The 14,389-nt window shown below is 40.6% G+C and overlaps 1 protein-coding gene and 1 long non-coding RNA gene across 2 annotated transcripts; both read right to left on the reverse strand.

Moving 5' to 3' along the window:
• Positions 1-1,601: 1,601 nt before the first annotated feature.
• On the reverse strand, positions 1,602-7,322 carry trappc6b (trafficking protein particle complex subunit 6B). The gene is made up of 6 exons (XM_079522222.1): positions 6,895-7,322; positions 6,617-6,684; positions 5,382-5,499; positions 4,336-4,419; positions 2,954-3,047; positions 1,602-2,758 (listed from the first exon to the last, which is right to left on the reverse strand). The coding sequence occupies exons 1-6, from the start codon at positions 6,973-6,975 to the stop codon at positions 2,727-2,729; spliced, it is 477 nt and encodes a 158-aa protein (XP_079378348.1). The 5' UTR covers positions 6,976-7,322; the 3' UTR covers positions 1,602-2,726.
• An 804-nt stretch (positions 7,323-8,126) lies between these two features.
• LOC306940245 lies at positions 8,127-10,267 on the reverse strand. Its single transcript, XR_013791997.1, has 4 exons — positions 10,065-10,267; positions 9,367-9,515; positions 9,120-9,209; positions 8,127-8,687 (listed from the first exon to the last, which is right to left on the reverse strand). It is a non-coding gene; the product is annotated as an uncharacterized lncRNA (long non-coding RNA).
• Between the last annotated feature and the right edge of the window lie 4,122 nt (positions 10,268-14,389).

Raw genomic sequence — 14,389 nt, forward strand, 5'->3', positions numbered from 1 at the left:
TTAGTAATATTGGTTTCAATATTGTGGAGGGTTGACAGTTTGTAGTTGAGCTACATTGTATGTTGTCTATTTTCTTTATTCATAGAGTTGATGTGTTTGTGTTAGCTTCAAACATTATGGTTGTTCATAATAAATATTATTTTATTACTACAATGGTTTGGCTCTGGATTTGTTTTTCCTTCTTCGATTTAAGACTTTGGGAATGTTGAAAGAAATGACTACAAATATAAATAGACTTGATACCCACATTTGTTTATTTGAAAAAGATCCCCATTTGCTGATGCCATAGCAATCAGCTATAGTCTTACTGGGGTCCACACAAAACCATTACAAAACACAAGACTACAAACAACATTAAATTGCATTAAGGACATTTATTCCCCTCACTTTTTTTTTGTTTCAGTCTGTTCATCTAAACGAATTAATAAGAAAACGTATTTTTAAATAAATTCTAATAAATACATCTTAGATCTGAGGTTCAAGGTTGAAGTTTATTTAGTGAGTGAGACTTATGTCTTCTGAGCACATTAAGGGTGGTTTTAATAAGAGCAGATTGAAGGCATTTCCATGTGTCTGGTTACATAAAATAATTAAACAATTGACAACATGCCATGGGTTAAGTGTTATGCAGAGTAGACTAATCCATGAAGCCGCAAATTATTTTGACAAACCATGTCTCGTGTGAAAGTTTCTGTAGGTATTTCCTTTGTTTTGGCAGCTAAATACGGATTTTTTTGTGTGTATATATATAAACACACACACACACACACACACACCCTTGATTTAATGCCCTCCTTCGTCATACCAGTGTCAGCTCATGACTAAACAACTACATTTGATGCATTGGAAAACTTTACTGTTTGGACATACAAACAGCATCATATTCGAGGCATATGTAACCAGAACGACAACCAAAACATTGCATGTCCTCTCTTTACAATATATTGTAATGAACTCTTAAAGCTGTTTCTGTTCATACTAAATCAGTGGTGGAAAGTAACTAAGTACTTTTACTTAAGTACGATTTTGAGGTATTTGTACTTTACTTGAGTATTTCCAATTTCCAGTACTTTTACTTCTACTCCACTACATCTCAGAGCCAAAATTTGTACTTTTACTCCACTACAATTATTTGTAAACTTTAGTTACTAGTTACTATTTTAATTTTAATTTTGATTAGAAAACCTACATTAACCACTTCAACCCTATACATTTCGGCCATTTGAAAATAGACGATCTACAAGCTCACAATGCGTCGCAAGTTAACGCGACGCATTGTGAGCTTGTAGATCCGCTATTTTCAATAGATTTTGTACACATTTGAAGTTGTGAAATGGGACATTCTGCAATATGAGTAGTTTTAATTTTAGTACTTTAAGTACATTTTGATGCCGATACTTTTGTACTTTTACTCAAGTACATTTTCAATTCCGTACTTTTACTTTTACTTACTTGCAGTATTGGTACTTTTACTTAAGTAAAACAATTGAGTACTTTTTCCACCACTGTACTTCATACATGTGAACATTTTATGATGCACTTCAAGCAGGTCTATGCAGTTCAGGAAGATGTTCTTGACTTCAATATCATTGTCAAATAAAAACACAACACAGATAATTAAATAATTAAACAGTCTTATTATTATTATTTTGAAATGCTAATTGTTCAAGTAATTGGGTTTTTAATCAACACCCAGTGAACATAATCATGACAACTTTCATCTTGTAATATACTGTAAATGCAAAACAAATATTTTCAGTTGCTATTTGGCCGTATTTTCTAATCATCTGCTAACTAACTAACTAACTAATTAATTAGGGATGCCAAACTGCAGGAAATTGAAATCAGTCCGGTCCAAAACGAATGTCCAGGATCGTTAGAAGCGTCGAGCAATGGTTCTCAACCTTTTCAGGCCACAGCACCCCCAAAACAATCATATTTGAACTGGGGGGCCTTGATAGACACTTGGAATTGTAGGAGTTGAGGCATCTTATATATTTGCCTCTTTCTTATGTATTATTTGACAATTTGATGATTTTTATAATATAGTTTGTGGTCTTTTTCTTCACACAAAAAAATCACACTCATGTGAAGTGAGCAATACACACAAAGCACTGCTCAGAAATGTCCAATGTTATCTATTGGCTCATTTCTATCTTTTTTGTTGATTTTTTTTAAGCCGTTTTGCAGTAGGGGTCCAGGGGATGGACTGCAGCCAGAGGCTATTTGGGGGTCCATGGAATAGAAAAGGTGCTTAATTTGGACGCTAGTTTGAAACCAGCCAAGACTACTCTGATCAATGACACACAAACCTGTTTTGCACTGTAGACTTTGTTTCATCTGAAATTGTCACCAGACACCTCATAGCTTGTTTATAGGAAAAGCAAGAAAGAAACAACAAAATATTTTCTCAGAGCTTCACATCAATTACTGAACATTATGATGCTCTGAGCCACATGTGAAATGAAATGGATCCTTTGCTGACCGGAGGGCCCCAGGGGTCTGTACCAGGCCTTCTCCTTTTTTCCCCTCGACACAAAAAGATCTTACAGCTTACAACATCATGCGTTGCGTTGTGAGCGTGCCGTTCTACGAAACACATAATATAAAAACATAATATACAAATAAAATAAAAATCTGTTACAAACAATATTTTACATGTCAAACTTCAGAACAAAGACTTAAAAAGGCAAGACAGTGTAAGATGACAATGGCCTCTTGAGATTCTACATTTTCTGGATCATAACCTGGAATTTACCTAGAAAGGAAATGAAATATAGGGTGGAATTAATTACGTCTATTATCACTTAATAAATAGATAATGAAAGGAATCTTCACTGCTAAATAAACTCTTAATTTTAAAATATCAATCAAATCGTTTTATACGATCATTATAAACTCATTGCCATTAACGTATGATGTTTGTCATTTGAAACTGAAATGTGTTCCTTACATGCAGGCATGACAGACACCTCTGCCGTAACAATGCTCTTGACTCCCAGGTTTGAAAGCCCTCCCCTCACAAGACCACACGTGAAGGCCAAATACTGGAAAACAAAAAACATTATTTAAAAAAAAAACACAACACAACACTGTCTTTGAACACAGACTCTGCACTCTGCTGTATATAAAGAAACAAGTTATTTCTTCTGGTAATTGGTGGGGCTGGGAACAAGGCCGGTTCGAGGTAGCCTGGCGCGGCCAGACTCATAGCGAGGGTTCACTGATGTTTCCTCCCATCAGTGAACCCTCGCTATGAGTCTGGCCTCGCCAGGCTAGGTTTGGGGCAGAATATTTTATGTGTGGTGTGGGCAGAATATTTTATATTACCAGATTTTAAAACATGTTTTGGGTATTGTAGTGATCGGAAATTACCGCAGCAGACCAACAGTGACTTGTAATGTCAGATCTTGTATATCGGCTGATACTCGATATTACATTTCTTGCCACGTTGTTTTACTGAGTGAAACCCCTAAAAGTGGTCCAGCCCGAATGTTTGGTTCGAAAATAGTCAATGTGGCTGCAGTATAAAGAATTTTTTAGGATATGTTTTTGGCGTTTTTTTGCCTTTATTGATATAGGGTACAGTAATTAGGTCGGTGGGCTCGGGAGTCAAACCAGTGGCTCGCCTTCCGGCTGGCTTGGCAGCCTATTAGGTAAATATCCATATCTGCACATACACACAGATAAGTGAAATCTGGTGAATGTTTTACCACATAACTGTAGACCCATTAGTCGAGGAGCCACAGGCCCAAAAGCTCAATGAATAGAGTTTAACTTGTGATGTCATGCCGTACTTTTTATTTGTGTTTTCTCTATTCATTTGGTCATTAAGGTCCACAGAATGAGAGGCCTGCTCTCCCGGAAACATCGCGAAAGTTATGGCCATTTTTGTATACCACACCAGGCAACCTATAACATTTTCCAAATTTCATTGTGCTTTAAGTAGCATGTGAGAATGTAAGAATCCATTCCAGGCATTAGTTTTGCACGAAAAACACTCCTTGGCCTAAATTCGGCCATAGCCACTTGCCCACTAAATGTGCTGACCTCATCACATTTGTGATGACGGCTATGGCTGTTTTTTTAGCCCAAGGAGTGTTTTTTTTTGCAAAACTAATGCTTGGAATGGATTCAGAATCATGAAAACCCCCTAGTTTTACATGTCACATGCTACTTTTTTTTTTTTTGGGTGACTGGCTGACTGGCTACATATCATGTCGTCTTGGTTTGAAATCCGGCCCATGCTGACAGTATAGGGTTGTCTTAACAAGACACTATAAAAGCTAAAAGTACTATTGAATATTTACTAATGTGCAGTTTAGAGAGTCTAACCTTTGGGGCATGTTCCAAATGCTGCTTTCCGGCAGAAAGCTGACTGAGTAAGCGAAACTTGTTATCCTGTAGCACGTAGATGCCCTGCAAAACATGACAAACATGACAATGTCAACAGCATCACAACAGCAATCATGACATAACGGTCCTATGTTGTGTGAGAGCTGGATCTAACTGCAGTCTTTACTCCTGGCATGAATATACATTGTTCAAATTATTCAAATTATGAATCTATCGTGAGAGAATGATAGCCAGCACTCTTGAGTGGAGAGTGTTGCGGGCCATCATTCTCTTCACGATACATTCTTTGGAGCCGCTCATGGCGCACGTGGCAAGTTTGTCGCATTCGTTTATGTACGACTGAAGTTACTCGCATTCCTTAGTTACGTTATTAATCTCTCTGCCCTATGTGTGTGTGTGTGTGTGTGTGTGTGTGTGTGTGTGTGTGTGTGTGTGTGGACATTGTAATGTGTTGTTGAGAATGAAAGTTACTTCCCATTAACATGTGACCCACTGTGGAACAAAACTGATGATCTGTGGATTACTACTTGTTGACTGGAGATACAGTAGTAGGTCCTACTTCTATGCAGTGGTGGACAGTAACTAACTAAGTAGAAAAAAAAGGATAAAAAATGTCTCTGGTGATAAACCTGCCCCATATTTGCATGCTGGTCCCCGATTGGTCCCTCACTACTTCGGAGGGAGTGAAATCCAATGGCAACTGAGCGGTGCCAGACCAAATCTGGCGAGGGCATTTTCTTTTTGCAATGGCAGATTTGTCTGGTTTCCACTAGGCTACTTTTGAGTATTTACTCGAGTATACACTTTGTCCACCACTGGTCCCATGTGTGCTTGTGGAGACAATGGGCAGTATTATGCATGTCTTAAGTACCAGGTCTTATTACTTAACTTAAGACCTGGAGGCGTGATCAATGCCATTCGGCTATTCTGAGTGGCCAAACAGCATTGACCACGCCTCCAGGTCTTAAGTTAAGTCACAAGACCTGGTACTTAAGACACGCATAATACTGCCCAATAAGTCTTACTTGGTGGTTCGTCCTGAGGTTGTCAATCTGCTTCTTGAAAACACACGTCCAGAAGTCCTTACAGATGAATTTCATTACATCCAATTCGTCCTTGAAGCGCGCTGTGTCTTTGGTAAACCTGGAGGCAAAGAGATTAGTATTGTAAATGCAGTCCAGTGTGCTTGTGTGTGTGTGTGACTGTGTGTGTGTGTGTGTGTGTGTGTGTGTGTGTGTGTGTGAGAGAGTGAAGAGAGAGACCAATAAGAGACCCACTGCCACTAACAGAACTACATTAACCCATTTAGACCTGATGACGATTCTATAAAAGTCATCTAAATCGTGACAGTTTTCTGATAAACCCATGTTTCTCATCCCATCGTTCTCAAACATTTTCATGTCAAGGACTCCCAAAAATATATGTAATTGGCCACCGACCCCTATCTGAAAATATGTTGTTCCAGGGACCCCCCAGAAGCAAAGATTTGAGTTAAAAATGTTCGCTCGAAAAGAATACATATTCAAAGATCTGCGCCACATTTTCACGATTTTTCAAAAATAGCACTCGGTGCTGCGCTATGAGCTTGTAGACAGAAGTATAACATAATTCTTAAAACACGTTCAGAATGGGTTAAACACTAAACAGGAAATAAATCTATTTTCTTATTGCCGTTTATATTTCAATAATAATATGTGGTGGTCACAAAATTAGAAAGGAGACACCCTGGCCTTGGCTCATGGCACACCGTTTGGGAACCACATGGTTGGCTCTGGATTGTCTAGGTTTGAAAACCTAAGGTTTTAGTTTTCAAATATTTCAACCTATTTTATTCTAAAGATATCACTTTGTTCCTGCTTGTGGTGAAGACAGAGACTGCCTTTCCCACTTCACCTTTATAGCCTCACACGTTTAATTATATATGTCCCATGATTTCCTATTCATTATTTTCTGTTATTAATGCATTCTTATAATACTCATTTCATGCTGCAGCATATTCACCATTTCCATATATTACTATTACATTATATTCACCGCCTTTTGTTACAGATCTCCATTATCTTTTATTCTTTTGTCCCAAACACTGTTTTCTTCAATACTAGTTACGTTACGTTGTTCATCATGGGAATCATGGGAAATATAATTGAGAGCATAAAGTGGGAATGGCAGTCTCTGTCGATGCGATCTGATGAAATGATAATTGTAGACTACCACTAAAATGAGATGTAATACAGGATAGGAACATTGATTTGACCGTTACCTTTCTATGAGTCCTTGTCCAACCCTGAATCCCATGTTTTCCAGTTTGGTGATGTTTCTTCCATTCTCCTGTGAAAAGCATCTGGTTAGATTAGCCTAATGTAAGATTTAGACTCTCGTAGATGTATGTATCGATTCTGACATCATCACTCAGAATCGATAATAAATACATCTACTACGAGAGTCTAAATCTTAGGCTATGGTTTAGATCATAGATGTGATGTTCATGACGAGGGGAAGAGATGAGTTAAAAATAATTAATACACAAAATACTCTTACCGACTCTCCATTTTCAGCAGATTTGTAAATGTACTGTATCAATTCACTGTGTAAAAACTGGAAGAGGGCTTCGTCTGCCATTCTTGTCTCAGTTGTCTGCCTGTCACCTGTCAAACCTCTGAACACCTCCCCAATAAAAAGAAAATGCCGTGTCCTGATTTAGGAAGTAACGTTGTACACTTAGCTTGTTTCAGAATCTTCTTTTGTTAAATCGTACATGGCAAAGATCCGACCTATGCGTATTTTTGTTAGCATCAGTAAAGCAAAAAACACCCCAAAAACATCGTTTTGAGTGAAGAAAAACCATAGAGAAAAACCTTTAACAGCTGACTGCCGGGGTCCTTTTCAGGGTTGACCATGTCACTGCCTGCCCACAAATAATTTCATTCATGACAGACTCTGGAGAAGCTAGCTAGCAGACAAAGGAAGGATAGTGTCGGCAGGGGGCGCCAGAAGACAACTAGTCATACTATATATAGAGTATATAAATAAATACCAAACAAATAACGTTAAATTCAAGTCATGATGCAAAGGTCCCATTTTAAAGGTCTTTCAAGGTTTCTGTCAGTTTTAATTTAAAGCTGCTACATCCACAAATTCCACCTGCATCCTCAGAGGAGTGAGAGTTCACTATACCACCGATTCTCAACCCTTTTCATTCCAAAAACCTCTAGTTATACAATTTGTCATCTGTCTCTGGTCCCCAAATCCACTTTTATATACTCTGGTAAGGGTTCATATATTGGACCCCTGTTGTTGAGAACCAGTGTACTATTATGAGTGCATGTGGTACAGAGTAGACAGTATACCACACATTAAGGTTCCCCGCTGCAGTCTATTCCAGAGCTGTTCACTTTGTGCCCAACACCAAGAGACAAGTCAAAATATCAAGCCATACCTGTATTTATAGTGAAAATAGACAATCTACAAGCTCAGTATGGCACAATGAGCTTGTAGATCTTTTGTCTTGGGGGGGGGAGAGATAAATTCCTTAGGTTGAAAGTAGTTTAAAATTCTTTGTGGGTATATAATAGTTTTGCTTCTGCATGGGGAAACTGGGTGTGCACAAAATACTCATGTAAACAAAAATGTTAGTACTATACAGTATATTGCAATAATGCATGTCTGTCACACAATCCCAAGGCACACCAATAGGAACCAATGGTCTATTCAATTAATTTATTAGAAAAAATAAATAAAGAAAATAAACCAGGTGAAGATTTCATGGGCATTACAACTAGTGGCACAACTTTCTTTTAAACATTACCATACTACTGAAGGAGATTATACCACCAATTCAAAATATGTATATTTATTATTTACATAATGCATAGATATTTACAAAAATGTACATATGAGAACTTTGCTATATTTTGCCATTGATAATTCATAAATATGTAAATTGCAAAGGTCTCATGTCAAACATATGATGGTACAGAGAACAGAACATTAACATAATTGATGTTACATTGTCTTTTGCACAACAACATACATGACAAGTAGACAGAAAAGTTGTCTACAAGGTCCCAACACAACACGTGAGCTTGTAGATTGACCGTTTGCCGTCGAGTCACCCATCCAAACTGCATCGCCCTTTCATTTTGAGTAGGCCCTCACTCGTCACCCCATCAAAAGAATAATATAAATGAAAGGCAACGTCTGCAAAAATGTCCGATTCAACCTCAGGGATTGCCATGAAGCAGGGGAGCAGCTAGGCTCTTCACAGTAGATGACTGCACCTTAGAAAGGCCAGTGACATTCAGCTTGCTCTCCGAGTACTTCTCCTTGACGGCCTAGTTGAGGGAAATCTAGCATTAGAATTATTGCATTTAAACATATTTTTCTCCATTATATTACACTAACCCTAGTGGAGAGGAACTCATGTATTAAACATTCCCATCTAAATCCAATATATTATACTACATTATACTAACATTAACCCTAGTGGAGAATACATTTTACTATTCATCCATGTAAACATCCACTCACTCCAATTTACAATTAAGCAGATGCTCTTTGTCCAGAGCAACTTAAAGCAAGCAATTAAGGTAAACACATACATCACATGCAGAGAGCGATCGTGTCTCAGTAATCTAGAATTGGTCTGAACATATCTGTACATTGAAACTATAGGATGCTTGGTAAAGAAATGACCCTAGCATCTGTCTAAATAACATGCCATCTAACCTACATTTATACTAACTCCATCCCTAGTGCCAACTCACCTGGAAATGTTTATTCCCCTCAATGACATTCTTGGCATTATTGGTTTCAGGTGAGCCTCATCATGTCGTGAAATGCTGCTCTGTAGGAGTCTGAAACGCATGAAAAACAATTAGGATCATCATATGTGGTGCAACACGGCTCTGTAGTAGTCTGCAGGAAAATGGAAAAAAACTCAAATTAAAAGATACAATGATAAGCTAGCCATTTGTAATAAGCCAACATATAGATGGATTCTAGTCAACTCACCCATGGCATGCCACCCAGCAGCAGCTGGGAGAGGCACAGTGAACCATGTCGTAATCGAGGAGCGTCAACTCCATGAGATACTCATCCAGCATGTGTCTCTCCACAGTTAGTCTCTCGAGACGTAGGTTCCCAGATTGCTCCACAGTACACTAGAACATAAAACACTATTAAAAAGCCTGCTTGCATAATACAACTCCATATACTGCTACATCATGCTTTATATTTTTTCATTTAGACCATGTTCACACCGTCAGCCCAAATCTGGTAATTGTCCTAATCAATCAGAGTTGCTTTATAAAGTCTGAACTGCACAAAACCTATAACCAAAAAAAAAGATTCAATTTATCCACCAAGCAAGAAGCTATATTGAGCTATATTAGCTCAATGGTAAAAATGTCAGGAAACCGGGTTCAAATCCAGGGAAGAAGAGTAAAGTTACATAATGCTGCTTTAAAGGTTGGGTCTACAATGCATTTGAATCACATTTATAATGCACTAAATAAGCCTCGTTATACTGTTGTAAGGCATAATTAAACACTTGTTATGAAGCCTTTTAAGCGCATTATACACCCGGCCTTTAAGTAAAGTGTTGCCCCAGTTTCCTTCACAGCAGAGCACCGTTCTGAACACAATACTAGGAAGGGAATATTGCCATAATGTAGTTTATATACAATAGTTCTTTCTAAATTCTTACATACCAGGCTCCATCTTCTCCTAGTACCTTGTGCAGGCTGGCATCTCCTTGGACGTCTGCCTGGAATACTTTGGATCCTTGTGGTGATTTCTGTAACAGGTTTGTTTTATCTATACGGATTGTCCTTAGTTGAACTCTTACCCTTTAAGCTGTCCAGCATGGTGGTACCTGCTCTCTGGGTAAGAAATTCGTAAGCTCCTCCGCCACGTCAAGGCGACAATCCATGGGAGGAGACCCAATTTAGTCATCGCCAATTCCCAATTGCCCCAAGTGTCCTTGAGTCCCTGTTGCTGGCACCACCACCCCCACAGCTGGGTAGGTATAAACTACTTGTGCATCCTCCCATACACACTTGCAAGTAGTTCCTGCAGTGCAGCAAAAGGGACGGTCACTTGATCCATCGCCAGATTAAGTTGAATAAGTTCCCACCCGTAAACACGGCCAATTGTGTTTGTTACTGCTGGGCTTTGAACACAGCTTTCTGCTGCAGTGGTGGGAGAGTACTTTACCTCTTACCACACCCAGACGCCCCACAGACAGACAAGACAGACTCTTACCACACCCAGACGCACCACAGACAAATAAGACAGACTTACCACGCCCAGACGCACCACAGACAGACAAGACACTCTTACCACACCCAGACGCACCACAGACAAATAAGACAGACTTACCACGCCCAGACACACCACAGACAGACAAGACAAGACAGACTCTTACCACACCCAGACGCACCACAGACAAACAAGACAGACTTACCACACCCAGACGCACCACAGACGGACGTCGCTAAATGCTAAGGCGCAAGACGCAACCTAGAGCATTCACAGGGTTGAATGGCACCTCCGCCAGACGCAAGGCCAACTGACAGGTGAAGAAGATACCGAGCAGCAGCATGCAAGACTCAGTCGGTAGAAACCTGTGAACTGAACATACTGCAGAAAAGATAGACAGGCAAACAAGACACTTTGTTAGTTTTTGTTTTGTATTTTTTTTTTGTGTAATAAATCACCATTATTAAGTTAAAAGTTAAAGTCAAAACAGTGCGATAGTGTCAAGTTTCTCTGGGATGGCTAGCGCATGTGGAGGAACATGGAATCCCTCCCAGATCCACTTCCTGCTGAAAAGGCACTCATGTGTATTTTTCATTATTACTATAAGTAGTCAGCAAATAGGAAAAAAAAGGCAACAACCACCCCTTAACTTAACCTTAAATGACTCATCAATATCACAATATTATAACAATGGAGCAGCGGTGTGCCCCAGAGGACAAGGATAAATAAATCAAATTTAGTTAATTTGAAATGTATTATCATTTGAAATGAAGAGCTCCTGTCACTTCACACGTGTGATTGTTAAGTTCCAAATTGGATTGAAATATTGTGTAGATCCAGTGAGGTGAATGAGCTAAAAGTCTAACAGAAAAAAATTATTACAGTAATTGATCAATAATACTTACCTGCACGTCCGAGGTAGACGGCGGCTCGTTGATCAACACAGTCTTAGACCTGTCATGCTTCGAGGAGGACCTCTGCCGATGGTCTGAAGGGGAAGGCGCTCCGTCGGCGTCGCCCCGTCACTAAAGGCGAGACACGTCCGTACCGTCTCCTCTGGGAAGCTACAGAACACAGACAGCTGCATCTGTCCTTCTGTCCTGTAGACGGTCACCCTCCACTGGCAAGGGACCAGCCCTGGTCCAGTGCTTACAGCGAGTCTCTCTCACAGACGCCCTGCCGGAGTCCCATCCATTGCTCACTAGCAGCTTTTTCCACTGCGTGCGAGGGTTTACAATTCCCCAAAAATAAACAAAACGACGCAACTACTCACCGACACAAAGCCTGCTAGACCTTGGAAAAAGTCTATAGAGCAACGAAGTCCTGACGTAACTCGCTCATCCCTTCGATTCCCCTGGTTCGCGGAAGTAATTTCTCTATGGAGAATAACATGGGCTCATCTTAATATCGTCTCATATAAGCGTTGTGGTCCAAAACAAGCTGTCTCTGCGTTATTGTCGGGGAGGTGTCTCTGTATCGTTTGCAACAGTCAGTCACTGCCCAGCTTCGAGAATAGACTTTTACCAAGGTCTAGCAGGCTTTGTGTCGGTGAGTAGTTACGTCGTTTTGTTTATTTTCGGGGAATTGTAAACCCTCGCACGCAGTGGGAAAAGTTGCTAGTGAGCAGTGGAAGGGACTCCGGCAGGGCGTCAGTGAGAGAGACTTGCTGTAAGCACTGGACCAGGGCTACCGTCCCCCCAGCTCCCATGTGGCGGAGACGACTCTGGCCAGCTGCTGACCGGTCACATCCACAAGGTCCTGCTGGTTGCCACTGCGGGCGTTCCAACACCTGAAGGGAGGTAAATGAGAAAAAGAGGTTGCGCATCAGCGATGGTTCAGTGAAAATTACAACTTTTGGGGTTTTTTCAACCAAGGTTTATGTTTTAGGTTGTTATTAGAGAAAGTAAAAGATGAGTGTTAAATTTTCTTCATTTGCTGCTCTTTCGTTTTAGGGATTTTAGCTGTTTTTGACAGGGGGCGGGGTAATTCGGCTAAATAGTAAATATGTATTTTTCCACAATTTTTCCATACCTAACATCATGCCAAAAATCAAAAACTTGTCACCAAGAGTATAATTGTTATGAATTAAATCCCAGTTTATAGGCATTTTAAGCTCCTGGCAGCCATCGTGGACGCCATCTTGAAAATTATGCCTTTCCAGTTATTATTTTTTCCTTTTTAGTATGTTATTTAGCACACCCAATACTAATTGAATCCATTGGAAAATCTCTTTTATCAATTATTTAGATTTTTAGCCATATACTGACCCATTTAATATTAGATTCATTGCAAACAGGCCACTAGGCGCTCCCAACTCGTTTGCGATGGTTTTTGAAAACCTTATAACCATACCTACCATCATACCAAAACTTGTCACCAAGTGCACGATCTTGTTGATTTTGGACGAATTCAGACCCAGCTATAACAGAAAAAAGGCATTACAGTAATTGATCAATAATACTTACTTGCACGTCCGAGGTAGACGACGGCTCGTTGATCAACTCACAGTCTTAGACCCGTCATGCTTCGAGGAGGACCTCTGCCGATGGTCTGAAGGGGAAGGTGCTCCGTCGGCGTCGCCCCGTCGCTAAAGGTGAGACACCTCCGTACCTTCTCCTCGGGGAAGCTACAGAACACCGACAGCTGCATCTGTCCGTCTGTCCTGTAGACGGTCACCCTCCACTGGCGAGGGAGCACCCGTCCCCCCAGTTCCCATGTGGCAGAGACACCGGAGATGACTCTGGCCAGCTGCTGACCGTTCACCTCCACGAGGTCATGCTGGTTTCCGCTGCGGGCGTTCCAACACCTGAAGGGGGGGTAAATGAGAAAAAGATGTTGCGCATCAGCAATGGTTTTCAGTGGAGTGCTAAACCCAAATCCAGTATATGCGTTTCAGCTATGCAGCCTTCATCAGAGCATGTATGCTTCATCATAATATAATGAAATGGAAATGTGAGTACTTTATTCAATTCCTACCTGAAGGGGGGTGTTAGGGTGTCAGGGTGTGGCGGAGTGACCAGGGACCCAGAGAATTCCTGGAAAAGAATGTTGCTTTGGGTGGTCACCACCGCCGGTGGTTTCATTGGAGGGCGCACCAGCACAAACTTCTTAGTAGGGAAGTCATACTGAACACAGACACACCGGCGGTACTCAGGTCTGAACGCCGACCTCCACCGCTTAGTACGCCGGTCATAGCGTTGGTACACCGGCCTCCACTCCTTACTGAGACGGTCGTAGAAACACTCACAGGGTCTGTTCATGTGAACAGCAGGTGTGAAGTCCTTTGGAGGTCTGAGGAGCTGCTCGTCCACTACTGTGAGCGAGGAAAGGTCACTTTCCTGATCTACGCGCCGGTAGAGCTCAGGGACGCACGCTGCGATGGCCTCCATGTCGTCATCGGTTAGGGGGCGGTTCCTCAGGTTGTCCACATGGATGTTGATCTGCCTTCTGCAACGACGTCCTGCAATGGAAAACACAAAGTCAGTTTACCGTTATCGTTCTTCTTAACTGAAATGTTTGTTGCCCAGCTTTGAGTGTTTGTGTAAACACAAACATGGAAGACAAAAGTGAGGACTCAAATTGTGATTGACCAGAATGAGATTTATGAATATGAGATTTATAAGAGCTCCTCTCACTTCACATGGGTGCGATTATTAAATTCCAAATTGGATTGAAATATTTTGTAGATCCAGTGAGGTGAATGAGCTAAAAGTCTAACAGAAGAAAATGTATTACAGTAATTGATCAATAACTTACTTGCACGTCCAGAGGTTGA

This window comes from Electrona antarctica, assembly GCF_951216825.1.
Source record: "Electrona antarctica genome assembly, chromosome: 2".
Lineage (NCBI taxonomy): Eukaryota > Metazoa > Chordata > Actinopteri > Myctophiformes > Myctophidae > Electrona > Electrona antarctica.

Excerpts from the sequence above, each read along its gene's own strand:
- trappc6b (XM_079522222.1), bottom strand. The coding sequence starts at position 6,975 with ATGGCAGACGAAGCCCTCTTCCAGTTTTTACACAGTGAATTGATACAG. Across the intron at positions 6,685-6,894 it reads CTGCTGAAAATGGAGAGTCG|GAGAATGGAAGAAACATCAC; the intron begins GTAAGAGTATTT and ends TGCTTTTCACAG. Across the intron at positions 2,759-2,953 it reads GGTGTCTGTCATGCCTGCAT|GTAAATTCCAGGTTATGATC; the intron begins GTAAGGAACACA and ends TTTCCTTTCTAG.